The 19,377-nt window shown below is 45.4% G+C and overlaps 2 protein-coding genes and 1 pseudogene across 2 annotated transcripts; 2 read left to right on the top strand and 1 right to left on the bottom strand.

Moving 5' to 3' along the window:
- The first annotated feature begins 2,718 nt into the window (after positions 1–2,718).
- LOC125522093 (oligopeptide transporter 7) lies at positions 2,719–6,928 on the top strand. The gene is given in 7 exon segments (XM_048687169.2): positions 2,719–2,908; positions 2,987–3,566; positions 4,964–5,533; positions 5,607–5,862; positions 5,933–6,115; positions 6,228–6,660; positions 6,663–6,928. Coding segments are annotated over 7 exon segments (2,280 nt in total). The 5' UTR covers positions 2,719–2,832; the 3' UTR covers positions 6,845–6,928.
- A 3,600-nt stretch (positions 6,929–10,528) lies between these two features.
- Positions 10,529–11,112, top strand: LOC125521633 (uncharacterized). Its single transcript, XM_048686695.2, has one exon. The coding sequence runs from the start codon at positions 10,625–10,627 to the stop codon at positions 10,907–10,909; it is 285 nt and encodes a 94-aa protein (XP_048542652.1). The 5' UTR covers positions 10,529–10,624; the 3' UTR covers positions 10,910–11,112.
- Positions 11,113–12,780: 1,668 nt separating this feature from the next.
- Positions 12,781–19,376, bottom strand: LOC125518213 (protein NRT1/ PTR FAMILY 2.3-like; annotated as a pseudogene).
- Between the last annotated feature and the right edge of the window lies 1 nt (position 19,377).

Raw genomic sequence — 19,377 nt, forward strand, 5'->3', positions numbered from 1 at the left:
AAGTACGTAGTCTGTGGACAGAAGCCGTGCACCGGCAATCCTATCACAGGGAATAACTCTTCGTCCATATATGGGACCCTTGAAGTTTAGTACGTACTCCTCTGGCTTCTACATTTCCTCTTGGATGCTCGTCATCATCATGTCAGCATTTCCGTCTTTCAAATCCGATAAATCGATGAACTCGTTGAATATGAATTTGCCAAGGTCCGTGTTTCCATAGCCATATTCCTCGACAAATCCATTAGTGACCTAGAAATGACCAAAAGAATAACAAAACTGGCATAGGCCCTTGCGGTCAGTCCTATATGGTGGATGCGGCGGGCGTCCCCATATCTACCCCAGATATGGGTCGGGCATGGGGACTACTGGTCACCCCTGCCATTTGGGCTGAATTTGTCTGGTCTGATTGGGTGGCTCTTTTCTGTTTGTTCAGGCAGACTATGTGAATATTTGAGGCGGATACGAGGGCTTCATTGCAGATGCTGTAACCAGCCATGTATCCAGTGGCTCTGGTGGATTTGGAACTAGTGGCTCGTCAATTCTTCCAGAAAAGGACCTCTAATTAAAGGAGGGCGTACGCTTGATGGGCACCCCACTCCCACTGATGTTGCAATGCTGATGCTGCTCCTTGGCGAATGCATGCCTGGCTGAGATTTTCTTTGGCCCCGCTGCCAAAGCAGGAGCCGTACAAAACATCATATTCGGCGTGATTAATTTCTCGCTCACTCTAGCAGCAAGCCGACATGCATGATTATCTCGACGGTTTTTGTTTTCTGATGTAGTAAAATGTGCGACACTGCTAGGCCACAAATTATAAATGGAATCTATTTATGCTTATGTCTGCGAAGTTTGCTTTCGGTGTGGAATTTATGTTTGGATTCTGCCATTTTTGTTTATGATATTATTTTTTAGGGTAGTTTATGATATTATTAGAGCGTACGCATCCTCGTACTAGTCAGGTTATATATATATCTATATGGGCGCGCGCATTGCGTGTCATGTTTAGAGCATCTTCAGCCGTTGCGTCCTCAAGATGCGTCGAAAATCGCCGTTTGGGGACGAGCCGGCGTTTTTTTTGACGTGGGGGCGAGCACGTCCCAGCCGTCGCCCCCAGGTCGGGCCCCGGACGTCTCCACAGTTCGGCCAAATTTCAGCAAACACGGCCAAATTTCAACAAACACGACATATTTCAGCGAAATTTAGACGTTTTTACACGAATAAAATGGACGGAAAAAACCCTAAACTACGGGCCGAAGTAGGCGCTGAGCAAGGCGTAGTCGTCGCCGGCCTCATCCTCCTGCTTCTCCTCCTTGACACGGCCGGCGCCGCTGCTCGACCCCTCGCCCCGGCGCGCTGCTTCACAGCGGCGGCGTTCGGCAATCTCCTCCAGGGCGCAGCGTTGGCGGTCCAGCTCCATGCGCGCGTAGTCCTCGCGCGCCCACTTCAAGGCGGCCTCTTCTTTGTCGGCCTCCTCGGCGAGAGCGGGCTCCGGTTTCACGGATGCGAGCCCCGGCTCCGGCTTCACCGTCGCCAGCCCTGGCTCCCTCTTCGGCTTGACCAGGCGAGGAGGGGCCGAGGAGGAGGAGCCACGGCCGCCGTCATTGATGACGAGGCCGGCGCCGCGGGTGCGCCTACCGAGCAGCATGTCGGACGGCTCTGGCTTGACGCTGACCAACGCCGGCGCGCCAGAGGAGTGAGAGGAGGATCGAGAGGAGGAGGAGAAAGAGGAGGATGACCATCCCATCATCCTCCTCGGCAGCCACGCGCCGCCGCTCCGAGCGGTCGGGTACTCGAACGGCGGGTCATTGCCGCCCTCGAGGTGCGCGAGGACACCGCTGAGCGTGCGGCCCGGGACGCCCCACCACAGGCGGCGGCCCTCGCTGTTGTTGCGGCCGCGCAGCGTCGGCGCATTGTTGGTGGAGGCGAGCCGCTCCTCCTGCCGGCGTTTGAAGTACGCCGCCCACGCCGCGTGGTTGCCGGTGACGTACTCCGGGAGCACCCGCTCCGCGACCGTCAGGGACGCCCGCGCACGCTCAATCTCGGCGTGGAAATAGGCGGGCGTCTCGGGGACGGGCAGAGGGGGGACAGGGACCCCGCCGGCGCTGAGCCTCCACCGGGACGGAGCGTGTACGTCGGGCGGCGCGGGGTAGTTGGCCTCGTGGAGGAGGTAGGCCTCCCACTCATGCAGCGAGCGGCGGCCGAAACCGTTGGCCGCCGCCGCGTCGCCGGGGTACCTCGCGCTCATGGTTGCCGCGGGAGGGGGGGGGAGGGGCTCGAGCGGCGGAGAGAGGGGAGGAAGTGCGACGGCAAGGAGGGGGAGGACTGCCGATGCCGATGGATGAGTGCCTCACCGGCGCGGCCAGGGGCGCCTTTTATAGCGGCTCGGGGGCGGCCACGTGGCGGAAAGGGGGGCGGCGTCGCCGCACTTCGCCGTCCGTGAATCAATGGCAGGCTGACCGGCGGCAGCCTTGGCATTGATTCCCCGGGGGAAAACCGAGACGATGAGGACGACCAGCCTTCGTCTCGCTGACGCGCCGGTCCCGCCACTCTTTAGCGCCAAAACATTCGCGCCGGGTTCGGGTTGGGTGCGCCGGCGTCAATTTCGATCCAATCCAGCAAAAAACAGGCTTTTGAGGATGTGATTGGGTCGATTTTTCGACGCCGGCGCTAAAAAACAGCCTTAAAAGGGCCTCTCAAGGGCGCAGAATGCTCTTATAGCAATTAAACTACGATGCAGCGACGACACCGTCTGTCACAGCACAGGTCAAGAAGAATTAATTACCGCGGAGGATCAACAAGAACGCCAGCCACGCAACAAAGGACGCGGTAGCCATGGCGTCCTCCTCCCGCTCCCACCAAGAAGCGGAGGACGGGGAGCTCCATGGCGATCGCATCACCTCCCCACTCCGTAAGCTCCTTCCGCCCACGCACGCACCCCTGCTCCCGCTGCTGCTGGCCATTTAACCGGTCTCTGCTCCCCATGCAGTGCCGGCGTCGACGTCGCGCAGCTCGCCGTTGCGGGATGAGGAGGAGGAGGGGGAGAACTCGCCGATCGAGCAGGTGGCGCTGACGGTGCCGGTGGGCGACGACCCGGACACCCCCGTGCTGACGTTCCGGATGTGGGTCCTCGGCGTCCTCTCCTGCGCCGTGCTCTCCTTCCTCAACCAGTTCTTCTGGTACCGCAAGGAGCCGCTCACCGTCACCGCCATCTCCGCCCAGGTCGCCGTCGTGCCGCTCGGCCGGCTCATGGCGGCCGCGCTGCCGGAGCGTCCCTTCCTCCGTGGCACACACTACGAGTTCACCCTCAACCCGGGCCCGTTCAACGTGAAGGAGCACGTGCTGATCACCATCTTCGCCAACGCCGGCGCCGGCACCGTCTACGCCATCCACGTGGTCACCGCCGTCCGCGTCTTCTACGGCAAGGACCTCACCTTCTTCGTCTCTCTCCTCGTCGTGCTCACCACCCAGGTGCTCGGGTTCGGGTGGGCGGGCATATTCCGGCGGTACCTCGTGGAGCCGGCGAGCATGTGGTGGCCGTCCAACCTCGTGCAGGTCTCCCTCTTCAGGTACACCTTCCCACATCTCCGGCAAGCAACATGATTAGTTTTAACCGCTAATTAGTCATCACATTGCACACAACTTAATAGTACTTGGTCAGAGCCTCAGAGGGTTGACTTGTTGATGCTTGAGCTTAATTCACAAGCCATGATTATTTATTATTATTTTCTTATATTAAGAAAAGTATACTTATTGCAAGTAAGAGTTTCTTTGTTTTGGTTGAGCAAAGACCAGTATAGCTGGCTAGCTACCTGTCATGGATCATGACACGTCAAAATTACATCATGATCACGTGGTCTGAGTTGGAGGGAAGTAGCCAGTTCTAAGGAACTCAATAATTTGGTGGGGTTTTCGTCAAAATTACCCATGCCGACTCGGGGAACGTATCTAGTGCACCAAGACAATTGGTGTTACCGGTGCACCGGACCCCGTTGCACATTCAAAAATATTCAAAAAAATTCGAAAATAATTCAGTGTATCGACAAAACATCAATGTATGTTGTCACAAAAATTCAAATCAAAATTCAAAACAATGCTCAAGATACAAAAATGATAAATTTGACCTCAATGTGCTAATGGGCCAAAACTGAAGCCCAACTTATCTTACGTACTATTCAGTGTCAAATTTGTTATTTCTATATCTCAAGCAATGTTTCAAATATTGAATTAAAATTTTGTGACAACATACATTGATGTTGTGTCAATGCGTTATATTTTTTTGGATTTTTTCAAATATTTTTTAATGTGCAACGGGTGACCGGTGCACCGGTAGCACAAATTGCCCCGGTGCACCAGATACATTCCCTGCCGACTCGCGCACGAGTGCGGCACATGAGGATTTTCCCGCCAGTAGCCATGTTGGACCGCCTCGTCACCTCCCTCATGAGTGCGGCACATGAGAATTTTTCCACCGGTTGTCACGTTAGACCGCCTCGTCGACGCGTACATACGGCAACCAAAACATATCCCTCTATAAATAAATAAAAAACCGTTTAGATTACTATTTTGATGATCTAAATGCTTTTATATTTCTTTACAGAGGAAATACTTTGGAGAGTATTTGCTCCCTCAAACCGGAGGTGTCGCTCGAGCAATTTAGGACATGTTGTATGAAAATTTCTTTCATGTGGTTAGTTGTTCTACGGCCAATGTAATTTACTACACCCTCCGTTTCTAAATACTTGTCTTTTTAGACATTTCAAATAACTACTACATACGAATGTATGTAGACATATTTTAGAGTGTAGATTCACTCATTTTGCTTCGTATGTAGTCACTTGTTGAAATGCCTAGAAAGACAAGTATTTAGGAACGGAGGGAGTATAAAAGACTAGAAGTTTACACAAACATATGATGAAAATGTACATTTTTTCTTCAAAAGAACTTAATGCATTTTTCTCGTCAGGGCTCTCCATGAGAAAGAAGGGCGCCGAAAAGGCGGCTTCACGCGCAACCAGTTCTTCCTGGTGGCATTCGTTTGCAGCTTCGCGTACTACGTCTTCCCGGGCTATCTGTTCCAGATGCTCACCTCCCTCTCCTGGATCTGCTGGGTCTTCCCCCACTCCGTGCTTGCCCAGCAGCTCGGCTCAGGCCTCCATGGGCTCGGCATTGGCGCCATCGGCCTCGACTGGGCGTCCGTCTCTAGCTACCTTGGGAGCCCTCTTGTCAGCCCGTGGTTCGCCACCGTGAATGTCGCTGCAGGCTTCTTCATCATCATGTACGTAATCACCCCCATCGGGTACTGGTTTAACTTCTACAAGGCACAGACCTTCCCCATCTTTTCTGCCGATCTCTTCACCTTGACCGGGCAGAAGTACAACATCTCGGCCATCGTGGACGACCATTTCCATTTCGACAAGGAGGCGTACGAGAGAAACGGGCCACTATACCTCAGCACTCTCTTGGCAATCACATACGGTGTTAGCTTTGCATCCCTTAGCGCGACGATTGTTCATGTTCTTCTGTTCCACGGAAGGTAAAAAATCTGTCAATTTGTTGTGCAAGATCACATGGTCGTGGCAACTAAGAGTCCTGATTCTTGTGTCCAGCGAAATTTTGCAGTTAAGTAGATCAACATTTCGAGGAAAAAGTGTGGACGTACATACAAAGCTAATGAGGAGATATAAGCAGGTCCCTGAGTGGTGGTTCATCTGCATCCTTCTTGTTAGCATTGCTGCCACTGTATTTGCTTGCGAGTACTACATCGAGCAGCTCCAGCTGCCCTGGTGGGGTGTACTGCTTGCATGCGCCATTGCCTTTTTCTTCACCCTCCCAATTGGAATCATCACGGCGACAACAAACCAGGTAAGGGTTCTAACAACTTGCATGATCTAGAGCACCGGATCCACAACTTACATTATTCCACTATATGCAGACCCCAGGATTGAACATCGTCACAGAGTACATCATTGGGTACTTGTACCCTGGACGACCCGTCGCGAATATGTGCTTTAAGGTTTATGGGTATATCAGCATGCACCAAGCTCTGATGTTTCTGCAAGATTTTAAGTTGGGCCACTATATGAAGATTCCCCCAAGGGCAATGTTTATGGCTCAGGTAAGCGCCACTAAGCCATATACATAATTTATCTGTCATTTCCACACCACCAGACTAGACAAGATCATTTTGTATTGTGACAATAAGAAACAAATTCTTGGAATAATGGCAGGTGGTAGGAACATCGATTGCGGCATTTGTGTACCTTGGAACGGCGTGGTGGCTTATGGACACAATCCCCAACATCTGCAACATCGAGCTTCTCTCAGCGGACAGCCCTTGGACATGCCCCGCCGATCATGTGTTCTATGATGCATCGGTCATATGGGGTCTTATTGGCCCACGCAGAATATTCGGGGCCTTGGGAACTTACTCGGCAGTGAACTGGTTCTTCTTGGGAGGTGCCATTGCTCCTCTCTTGGTATGGTTTGCACACAAGGCATTCCCGGGCCAGAACTGGATCTTACTCATCAACATGCCTGTGATGATCGGTTGCACCGTCAAGATGCCGCCTGCCACCGCTGTAAACTACACCACATGGATACTTGTTGGGTTTTTGTCAGGTTATGTGGTCTATAGATATCGACGAGACTGGTGGGAACGACACAATATCTGCTCTCAGGTGCACTAGATGCAGGTTTGGCGTTCATGGCTGTCTTAATTTACTTGTGCCTAGGCTTGGAGAACATCAGTTTGAATTGGTGGGGCAATGACTTGGATGGATGTCCGCTGGCTTCTTGCCCCACTGCTAAAGGTATAGTTGTCAAGGGGTGCCCTGTGTACAACTGAACATTTTTCTCAGGTCCCTGATTTTTTCCGGAAGTGAGCAAGCATGCATTGATATGTAAATAAAATATCTTTGTTCCTTTCAAAGATGAGAAAGCTGGTGTCATTCTATTGTTCAAAATATCAGAAAACAGGAACGTCCTCGGTAGTAACCTCCTAAAGAACAATTTTAGTGCCAATAGATTTTTGCTGCCAAGTTAACTATTGTTCTAGCTTGTAAAAGTAGTGATTCCTTGATTCTTTGAAACCTAGGAAAAGCAGTTTGCATTGAAATTTATCACCACTAGTAAAAAAATATTGATCGCTAGGATATTTTTAAGTAGTGAACTACTATTATTCCCATGAGCAGTATGGGACTAAACATTGACTTTTGCACTATAACTCGAGCAAGTTGGCAGATAGCAACTCGCAACCACTTCACTACTCATGCGTCCACCTAGTTTTCTCCTACTAACTGCAACCAAAAAGTGCTATGCTCATACTAGTCCACGGTGGAGCTAATGGGGCGAGGTCGACAACTGAGAGAATCGAACCAAGGTTGGAGGGGCCCGACGTGGATGCGGTGTGGCGCAATGACTATACCTCGCTTATCGTGACTTATAAGTTGCGCTCGCCTTCGGTGCTCTTGCAAGTAGTTCATCCCACCAAACAATTTCCTTTTCCTCGCCTTCGCCTCTCTGGAGTATGTGGGTTCGTCCACTCGCGAGATACCATGTACTGGACAGGTCTTGTTTGCCAAAAAAATTCTTGCTCATTTTCTTCTTCTTTTGTTTCTTTTTGTTTGTTTGTTCTATCCTATTTTCTTTATTCAGTTTTTATTTCATTATTATTATTTGTTTCTTATTTTCTCTTTTAAGCAGGTTGTTTTTTTGTTCATAGTGTTCACGGAAAAATGCTCATTGTGTATTTTAAAATGTTTGTCGTTGTATTCAAATGTTAATCATATTTTTTTATGAAATCAACATGTACTTATAAAATCTTCATAGTGTTTAGAAAATAATCATGTATGACTTTTAAAAATATGCAATGAACATTATTAAATGCACGGAGACAATTGATAAATACAAATATGTGTTTTCATTACAACATGCAAGTTTTAAATTGCAATAATGTGATGAAATTTTTTTACATGATGAACACTTTTTAAAAAGTGTTCACTGATTTTATTTTATTTTCAATAACTTAAGGAAGTGTTAACACATTTTTCTAAAATGTTCATACAATTTCAAAACAAATGGTCGCGCTTGTTCAAAACTTTTATGTAATTTTCAAAAAAATCATGAATTTTAAATGTCTATCATTTTATCATAAAATGTTTATAACAACTGTTTTATACATATGCAAAAATATGTGTTCATGTTTTTAAAAGATGTATTTGCAGGTTAAGGACAGTGTTCCTATGCTAAAATATCGAAAACGTAAAAAAGGAACAACAACCTGATAAATGGGAATAAAAAGTTGTCTACTCTTTTCGGTCACGTGTGAGCGAAAGATTGCAAGAATGAAAAACAAAAAAATGATACAAATCTAGTAAGAGGCAATGCGAGAAAAAACACTTGTTGGGTGAGTTACGTAGAAAAAATGATGGGAGTGCTACCCGTTCTTGCATAAAAAATGGTGACTGCCAGAACTCATTGGAAGAGAGATGCAGAGGCGCCCGCTATTTAGGGGATCCATAGTGGAGGTGAATCCTTTTTGGCGCGCTTTGCGACAGAATATTGTGATAACAAATAAACGGAGCAAAATTGGGCCCGCCCAAATTGCTTTTCCTGTTTCACTATTTTGGGAAGGTTCTTGGGATGGGTTTTCCAGATTTAGAAAGATTCTACAATCTTTTTTTTTGTTAGTCTTATATATGTTTATTTCTTTTCTTGTTTGATTTTTCTTCTTCTATGTTTTTTTCCTTTTCGAAATGATCAATTTTTTTAGGAAATGTCTATTTTCAAAACATCATAAATTTTAAAATGCTCACCATTTTAAAATCTTCACAAATGGTTTTTGAAAATTCCACAGCTTTTGGCAAAAATGTTCGTATTATTCAGTAAAAAATGTTCAGAGATTTAAAATTTATTCAAATCTTGATAAAAATGGTTAGAAATAATTTTAAAAAGCTTTGCATATCTCAAAACTATCAATTTTTTCAACAATGTATAGATTTTTCAAACCAAATTTGTTGCATTTTTTATACTTTAGAAAAAAAACTCTGTACTTTTTTAAAAGTATGTAGTTTATTTTGATAGATCCAGAAAAGGCAGACCGATCTTTTTGAAGGGAACTGATTTGAAAATCATAGGAAAATACAAACTTAAAAAAAATGCTTGGGATGAGCCTCTAGGCAGCGTTGAAGTACGCTATCCCATAAATGAACATTCTGTTATTGCACATCACTTTAATGCACAATGTGTCAAATAGGAGGTCCCGGTAGTGTATATGACGATGAGGAGGAACTTAGGGGCTGTTTGGTTTGAGACTAAGTTTGCCTAAGGTTGTCACACCTAAGGTTAGGCAAGTTTGACCAACTTGGATGGGCATTTGGTTCAAGTCACGCCTTAGGCAAGCCATACTAGGGTCCCACATCACATACACTCAAAAAATATGATAAGATTCTCTTAGGCTTGCCAACTTGTGGCTCTCATTTTGAAGAACTAATCTTAGGCAAGTGTGGCAACAGTATATGGCAAAGTGTGGCACATGGTTAGGTCTAGAACCAAACAGCCCCTTCGTTCTCCCTTGGGTGGATAATATGAGGGCTATAGCTCGAGCGTACTGTATAATTGGGCCGTGTGATTTCAAGCATACTAGGGCTTTCAGCTAGCCGTTTCTTTCCTCTCTGTTCTTTTCAGCTGCTTTACTTTGCTAAAATAAAAAGTTGCTTAACTTTTCAAAACAACATTGTTGACACCCGATTTTGTCTATTTTTTCACGAGCTCCTCGAACGGCCAAACACCCCACAATTTTGCACAAACATCAGACATTTGAGTATCGTGCACCACAAAAAAAATCAGATTTAAAAAAAACTCTGATTTTTTTACTATTCACTGGGTGCAGATGAGCCCTGGCACCGAATTGAATATTGGCTTATCTTTCCTCTCTTTGTTTTCCTTCTCTCCAATCTCCACCAATGGCATTTTCTCACCATCTTTTAAATTCTACTGTTTCCACTAATACTTTTTTTTTTAAATCCACATGATATTTAGCATTTTTTCCTTTGCTCTGTTGTTTTGCTGAACTAGTTTTTCCTAGTTGAAAAACTTCACATGCCTCTTTTAGTATTTTTAGATTTCTGATGTCAACTTTTCAACTTATATTCCCGGTCACAGTCCAAATCAGTTACGGCCAAATCCACTTTGATTACCAGATTTCCACATTATCATGTCACCGCTAGCAAAGGAGAGCGGAGATTTGGCTCCGAGGTCATCAGTTCCCGCCATGAACAGTAATAAGATAAATAAAAATACTAGAAGAACTAAAACAAATCTGTTTTTTGGATGTAAGATATTTCAGTGCGTGAGGTCCGTACCAATTTACAGCTCGTTTGGACATCCGTTTCTTTCATTTATTATTTCCTCCGTGTCGACCGACAGCAGGTCCCTATCGGCCGACCTCTCAACAGGGACCTCTCACCCGACACCCTTAGCACGACGGTTCACCCAGCTGGACCACCACTCCGCCTATATAAAAACTCACCCTGATCCAGAAGAAAACAAAGAGGAAGAAGAAGCTCAAGCTAGCTAGACAACACAAGAGTATCCACGAAACCCAACCACAAGGATCACCAACGAGATGCAGCAAGCGAAGGTGAAGGTGAAGGACGGCTCGAGCGCGCTGAGGGCCAAGGCGAAGATCGCGTGGGCTAAGCTGGCGGAGAAGGTGGAGGCGGCGACGTCGAGGTCGCACGACGAGCGTCAGCTGGCGCACGAGCGCGGCAGGGCCAAGGTCGCTGCCGCTGAGGCGCAGCTGCACCAGGAGAAGGTCGCGCACCGCGAGGCCGCCATGGAGCACCGCCTCCACAAGCACGCTGGCGTCGGCGGCCACAACCACAAGCACGACGCCGGTGGCGTGCACTGAGGCGTGACGCGTCTAGGGAGGCTGCCACCGTGTGATTTCCTCTATATTCTTTCCATTTATGTACTGTTACATACGCGTGTCGTGGTTATTTGGTCAAGTTGTATCCGGAGTGCCATGTGAATTGTTGACGTTATGGACGTTTTTATGATTGACTAACTAAGAAACGATTTTTTAAAACTTTCTTGGCGTATTTATTTTCTTTATATTTGTCCATAATCCACTTCATCTCATGTCCATGTTTTCGCTCTCAGATAAAGAAACCAGTTCCCCAGTCCAAGGGAGCTACGAATTATAATTTTGTAATAAAACCAAGAAACACGGTTCATCTTGATCCCTAAGATCTCATATGGTGGTGATGACTGATGAAACTATTCGAAATCCAACTTCCAAAGTTTCAACAGAACTCTCGCCTTTTTGGCTATAAGAATATTACCATCTTGTGCTCAATCAACATTGAAGGATGCCATATCAATGGCTCCTTCGATACAATCTTTCTTTCTTCGGAACCTTGGACACCCCTACTATAGTACAATGTCTAATGACTCGTGTTCCCCCTCCTACCGCATCGGCGCATACTGTTAGATCCTCCCCATGGAGGGATCATCCGTTTGTTCCTCCGATGCGACTGGTGTCGAGGATGGAGGTGGTGGATTTGAAGAGGAGGTACCCAAGGGAACGGAAGAGGGATATGCCATGACGAAATCACTGACAGTAAGTCCTGGACACTGACGAGGCGCACTGGGAGGACTCTCCCTAATATGTGGGCACCACTAGACAAGGGAAGCAAGAGAAAGGAGACTAGAGAAACATGAGTCTAGTAGACGAGAGTGGGGAGGCCAAAATGTCGCTTTGTTTAGGACACCATTTCTCAGTCAAGACTGACCGATCAAGACTGCGACATGGCAAACAAAGTCAGCGGCGCCTCGATTCCTCAGCCCACTGTCAGCATCATGAGGTGCAAGGTTCCCCTTCAACGATTTCCCCATTGGTTGTGGAGAACTGGAGATCGTGGGAATCTTTCTCCCAGGACCCTCTGACCAGATGCTGCCCCCCATGATTCAACCACTGAAATTCCTTGTCGGGTAGAAGTCTCCTGTAATCTCCTGGCGGGAGGGTTGCGCGGCACCGCGGGGGGGGGGGGGGGGGGGGGGGCTACTAATGAGGATACGGGTACACAGGTGCACCAACTAAAAAGGAAACTCAACTGTAGGTCAAGGAAGGCATCAATTTGCAATCACTAATGGATAGCGTGTGCTTTCAGACTATTTGTGTGGTGGCATTGTACATAGATTTTTATGCATAAGTATGTGCGCTGTAATCTCTATTGCGGCGCCTTTGATCGTTCAACCGATCTTTCTGGCTTTTGTAACAATTAATAAGCACTTGTGGTAACAAACTAAGACTAGCCACAATGAAGAGTAACATACACTAGTAACATGCACATATTCCTAGACTATATTACTACCTTCATAGTTGGTAGTAACATAGGTGTGGTGTCATGCAAAACTCTATTTATTAGGTTATAGACTCATACTGCATTGGGACATGTGATGTTACAGTAACTAGCTAAGTTACTAGAACTATCTCTCTCTTCATTAACTCATTGCCACATAGATAAATTTGCTGAGTTGGATTTGAAGTTACTATTGAAGGTACTCCCATTGTGGCTAGTCGTGTTGAGCTCATCAATCAACACAGGCCTATGTCGTGACACTAAAATGTATCCTTTGTGCATATTATTAGATAGTTCATCCTTACTACGAAGTTCCATCCATTTTGTTCACTTTGTTGTGAAGTAGGAAGGTGCAACTCACACGAAGAGGTAGCCCTTCTAAATTTCGTAGACAAGCAACTCACACAAGGTTGAATTTCTACGTTGCCGCTCTGTTGTGGTACTTGTATCTTGCGTACTTCCTCGCCTGCCTGGCGCAGGCGAGGAAGTACGCAAGGTTGAGTGTCCCCATTGCCGCAAGTGTCCAGTACACGTTGTCCAGCCTCCCGTGGTCGATGTTCTCCGGCAGCCACGCCGTGACCCGCGTCATCACGTCCATGAACATGGTGCTCAAGAAGAACCCCAGCGCGACGATCATGGGCGCCATTGCCGTAGCCAGGCTCCGCAGCGTCTCGGGGAACTCCTGGTAGTAGAAGGCCATGCTCCCAGGGAAGTGCAGGGCCTCCCCGACTCCGACGATGCCCAGCGGGAACAGCAGCCACATCACGGACATGGGCACGCCGGGTTGCGCAAGTCTCCGGCGCTCCACCAGCGCGGTGGCGACTATGGCAATGACGTTCAAAACGTGGCCGGTGCCCACGCGTTGCAGTGCGGTCGGTGGCGTGCCGCCGGTGATCCTGCGCCAGAGAGGGAAGACGGCGCGGTCCAGGACAAGGGTAGCCGCGATGAACGAGACGCGGCAGCTGACAGCGACTGACCCCACCGGGATGCTGAAGTGTGGCCCGACGGAGCGGTCCAGAGCGAGTGCCTGCAGGATGATCATGCCGATCATCACGCCGATCGACATGAACAACATTATGCCGGAGGACCACAGCGGGAAGACGCCGACGAGGGCCTTGAGGTCCTCCACTTGTTGCACCGTGCACAACCTCCAGGTGCCAGCCAACGCATCCCCGGACCCAGAGCCGTCGCTTGCAGTGATCATGGCGGCTCGGTTCAGAAATCTACAACAACAAGATACAGCAAATGATGCATCAATCCAGTGTAACTACGGAATGCCACCTAAATACTCCCGCTGTAAAGAAATATAAGAGCGTGTTTTTTAGCGATCTAAACGCCTTTATATTATTTTTTACAGAGGGAGTACTTACCTTAAGCTTTTACTTGGTGCCCCGTCGCCGGCGGAGTCCACGACGGTGCCATTGCCCACGTTGTACTGCACACCGCCATGCGCGCCACTAACTTCGATGTCACCCTTGCGCACGGCGGCCACGATAACGTGAGCCAGCTCTGTGTACGGGCTGGCCTTTGTCGCCGGCATCCGGTACTAACGTACTCCCTTCGTTTTTTTAGTTTGCATATAAAAATTGATCAAAGTCAAACTTTATAAAGTTTGACTAGCTTTGTAAAAAAAGATATCAACATTCATACTGTGAAATTAACATTATTAGATAAATGATGAAATTAGTTTTCATAACATATAATTTTGGTATTGTAGCTAATGATATTTTTTTCTATAAAGTTAGTCAAACTTTGTAAAATTTGACATTGACCAAATCTTATATGAAGACTAAAAAAATGGAGGGAGAACGCGCAAAAGCATGACCAAGCCAAATGCCGACGTGGTGAGGCAAACACCAAAGCCCACGGCCCACGACACATTGTCCTGGATGTAGACTATGGCTGTATCGCCGAGCATGAAGGAGCAATAGAGGAAGACCATGTACGTTGAAGAAGGTGTCCTTGTCGCTCCTGCGTTCGAACTGGTCCGCACCCATCGTCGAGATGTTGAAACGTGTCCCACCAGCGCCAATGGCGAGAAGGCAGATGGCACCGTACAAAACAATGAGCTGACCAGGGGATCCTTGCTGACAGTCGGCCAACGGCGAGGTGCAGTGTGGCGGCCGCAAGGATGGCAGTGCCGCGGTGAGAGTGAACAACACAAAAGACTGTATAATAACATTGTGAAAAAGTATTAACAAAATATGACCTTTTGCAAAGGACTTCCTGGTTCAAGTGCGTGAGAAATAGTTTGGTTGCAGAGCATCCATTTTTTTATTGTGTAAAAGGCTATAGAATGTTGGCACCGAGAAAAATAATTGTTGCTAATATTGAGTTATTTCTCACGCGGCTAAGTATTTGCACCACACAACGGCAATCACTATAAACTTTCATGTCAACCAGTATTTCTCTTCTCAAACCTCTCTTATCTACAAAATATTCACGTGTGAAGAATATTGTAATACTTCTTTCACTATTGGATGTGAAAGGATCATTATATAGATTGAGGTAGTTGAATTAAAGAGAGTTTTCTTTCCTTTTGTGAGAGGAGCATGAGATATAGTTGGTATTTCTCTTTACCGTCTATAAGTGTGAAGTGATCATGCATGCATAATTCATATGCTTATTTTGATAGACAGAGAGCAGCATGTTTTTCTCGACATTACATGATAGGACCATTTGAATAATTTTGTTACACATCAAACAATGAGTTACGTTTATTAGCATAAAAATAATAAGATGAGAATGCTACTGTAAATTACTTAAACTAAAAAGTAATTATGCATAGGGATGTTCTAAAAACAATATATAGGAACATCCGATATACTAATAATTAGGTGATTCCCCACTAAGATATTTATCTTAACATGTAACTATTCCACCTCAAAGGCCCATTTCAACACGTGCAACAATGCATGCAAAAAGACTTCAATGTTTTCATCATATTATGTATTATATAATTATCCAATAATCATATGTATTTTCAATTTTGGTCCAACCATGCATGGAATATGCCTCAAATGCTTTTATTATATTAGGTTACTTATATTCAATAATTATTTTGTAGTTATATAATTATACAATAACAATCATATGCATTTTCTATTTTTCTTCTTATATGTTAATCCAAATATCCATGTTCATGTTCCTATACTATAACTAAGTACGTGATCCCCACTAACAAATTTATCTCAATATTCAACTATGACATCTGAAAGGCACACCTTAACATGCAATGATCAATGCAAAAGGCCTTAAACATTGCAATTACATTATGTTACTTATATTGGATAAACATATATAGTTATAAAGTTATCATATGTACTTTTAGTTTTTTTGTGCAAGCATATTATACAAAAGGCTCGAATGTTGTAATTATATCATGTTACTTATTTAATAAATATTTTTATTCTAAAATTATGTTATGCATTTCATTTTTTATTTTATATTATTAATTCAAATATTCAACTTCGTGTAACCAAAACCATATTAAACTACATTATAAGCAATTTCTGCTGCAACGCGCGTCGTATCATCTAGTTATAGGATGACCATACTATGAACTGCAACGTGGACCATTCTGTTATAATCGCTCTCCATCCAGAGTTAGATGGCGCTCGGAGCGGATGACAGAGGGAGTATTTTGGGTAGGGGTCGCACCAGAAGGTTGATGGCCGCTCCGGCAAGTATGACGGGGAAGCAACCCAGATAGGAGTCGGAGAGGATGGCACCGGTGATGGGCACCAGGTTGAGGAAGCCGCGGACGACGTTGGTGATCTGCGCGGCGTCGACGCCGTCCACATGGTACTCCTTGAGCAGGTACACCAGCATGTTGCTGGTGGTCCCGTTAACGGCAAGCCCAAGCCCCAACATGGTCGCTGCATGCACGTTTTGCACACAAGCTAGACAGGGAGTGAGTGACGATATGTGTGCAGAGAGAGAGAGAGAGAGAGAGAGAGAGAGAGAGAGAGAGAGAGAGAGAGAGAGAGTGCATGCACGTGCACGTCCCAGCTATGAAGGGAATAGTGATCCATCCACCTTGCTTTGGCTTCGTTTACGGATTATTCGTTCCCGATTCGAAACTCCGCCCGTAGCAGTTACAAAAAAAATTAACCACTGCTAGGCCAAAACCTCTGCCATGATTCGAAACTCCGCCCGTAGCAGTTACACGCCTTAACCATTGTATGCCAAAACCTCAGCCATGATTACGGATTATTCGTTCCCGATATTTCGTGTCAAGTGCGCTCTTCTGCTCCGCACGTTCTGCTTTCATTCGGAAAGGAAGTCTAAAATAAACCTTGCATTTGTAGACAAAAGCTAAATCAAATCCTGAACTTCTAATCCCTGAAATCAGCACACTGAACTCGCGACTTACGAAAAGTCTACAAAAAGAGGGTACCGTGAGTCGAACTTAAAGACCTTGGTGGTGCAAAACTCGTATTGCTTGCCACTGCCACTGCAATCTATTTATGTGATAGACAATAGCGACTTTATTTAACATATAACAGCGCCGAGATTTGGAAACATCTCAGAAATCTTATGAAAGATTTTCTTGAAAATTGTCAAAACAAAATTGAAATCCGAACATTTTCGCGAATTTTTGGAATTGCGATCTTTTAAAAAAAACACAAACAAATATTGAAAACATGAACCCTTTTTAAATCACCAAAAGATTTTTTTGAAAAAAATGAATTTTTTTAAACCTGAACAAAATTTTAAAGTGCGGAAAAATTTGAAACCTGAACAAATATTTTAGATTTGTTCCCATTTGTAACAAAATAGAAAGTGCTCACAATTTAATTTTTTTGAGGTTTTAAAAATATGTTCCCATTTTTATATAAAAATGTGTACGTTTCAAAACATTTTTTTAATTTTCTTGAAAATTGTCAAAAATATTGGAATGAACATTTTGTTCAAACACAAAGAAATTTTGAAAACGAGAACTTTTTTTTAAAACCTGAACATTTTTTAAAGTGTGAACACTTTTTGAAGAAAAAGCATGTTGTGGTATGTAATTAAATAATTTCGTGCTTCTTTGTTTAAATAATTGTCGTCGGTTAGGTTGGCTAGCGTGATGGTTTTTGAAGCACCAGCACCCAAGTTCGATTCCCTTGAGTCTCGAAATTTTTAAATCACCTGGTGGGCCGGCCCAGTCGCGTCGGGCTGCAGCCCAGACCTGCCGACAATCCCATTGAAAACAGGCTAAGGTTCAAAATAGACCGGGATCACATAGTTCGGTGTGCTGATTTCAGAGATTAGAAGTTTGGGGTTTGATTTAGCTTTCGACTACAAGTTCAAGGTTTTTTTTAGACTTTTTCCTTCCTTCTATAACAAAAATAGCATGTTGACCCGCGCAAAATGCGCGGCTAGATTTGCAATACATATTTTATATCTTGACACGTTTTTCTATGTATCTTATTTCATTTGAGTTTTTTTTCCGAGAGATCCAGCTACGATGGCATTTCATTTGAGTCGCTAAATCAATATTTGTATAGAGAGATACATCCAAAATGGACACAGTCAAAAATACTTGATTAAACTTTGGTATTAATATTTCCATCATATGTGTATAAAGTTGGATACAGATGTTGATGTGTGACAATGAAATACCAAAAAAAAACCACGGTCTATGTCCTACCATGCCAACCCACATACTTTCCTACTAATTCTTACACTTCCTTGTTCCACTTTTTTCATCTGCGACACTTATCTTTGGGAATTGTGCATACTCTTTTTTTAGATGAATTTTATGTATTTTTGTTGGACTGCTAAACCAGGTTGTCCACTGTATGCATGCATGTATGTTTTGATAGACTTGCACGTATACTATCTTGGAAAGGCCTACTCCGAACTAAGTGTACCACAGATGGTTAGGTTCCTTGTGATAGAACTAGCCAATCATGCTTCAAGTCCTGGTGCTTGTATTTTTTAAAATTTATTTCAACTACAGGAATTTAAATAGATGCCGATGGCCCGCGGTCATCGGCATAGGACTATGCCAAAGGCTGCCATTGGCATATGGCTGTCATCTGCCGTTGGCATATGGCCGTCGTCCTCGATTTCCTCGGCATAGGGTTGTCAGCTGTCGGCATAGATACCCTATGCCGACGGCTTTTCTCATGGCCGTCGGCATAGATCTATGGCGACAAAGAAAATCAGAGTGCATGTCGTCTAACGCTGTTCAGACACATGCCACCACTAGGTTATGCGACGTGCCAGTGGTATGCTGACGGCAGTAACATCAGCAGAGTTCCAAGTTGTGCCGACGACATACCTCTGCCATGTGTCACTTCTTGAGTGCTCATCATGTCATAGATATGCCGACGGCATTGCCGTTAGCATACTTTTGACACATGGCGCTTATTGGGCCATCGGCATACCACAGACACGCACCGCTTACAGAAGCCGTCAGCATATATGCCATGTGTTGTCACCTGGTAACTTGGTACCAAGGCTATGGCGACGGCAAAGCCGTCGGCATAGTTTTTGTCTTTTTTTTTTGCCGGTTTTGCTTCTGCCCTGCAAATTAAAATAGCTACATGCCCAAATATATGCATACAGGGGCGGAGCCAGGATTTGGATATGAGGGGGGTGACGTATATGCCGGGTAACAGAAAAAAACTACATTTTTATCAATGGATTTGCACTCACATATGTTTGAGCTGGAAGCAATGGACTTGAAAAAGGGAATCTATTTTCCTTGTATTCTTTCTCCTCATCTTTCAATCATTGAAAAATTAAACAGAAGAGCGGCACTAGATTTCTAAATTAGAATTTGCCTTATCAAATTAGTAAATTAAACTATTTTCTTCAAAGGAAGCAAAACATTGTCAAAATTATAATACAACGGTGACATACCTTGATTCCTTGAAGTTGAATTTGATCTGTTGTTGTATGATACTGGTAAATCACACAAGCAGTCGTTGTCTCGTGGACGCCGATGGATTCAATCGCCATGAAGTGGACTGCCCTCTTCCGGTCTTCCCTATCAAGAAGCGAGGGGCGGCGATGCATG

Source organism: Triticum urartu, chromosome 7A, assembly GCF_056163025.1.
Source record: "Triticum urartu cultivar PI428250 chromosome 7A, HENAU_Tu73, whole genome shotgun sequence".
NCBI lineage: Eukaryota > Viridiplantae > Streptophyta > Magnoliopsida > Poales > Poaceae > Triticum > Triticum urartu.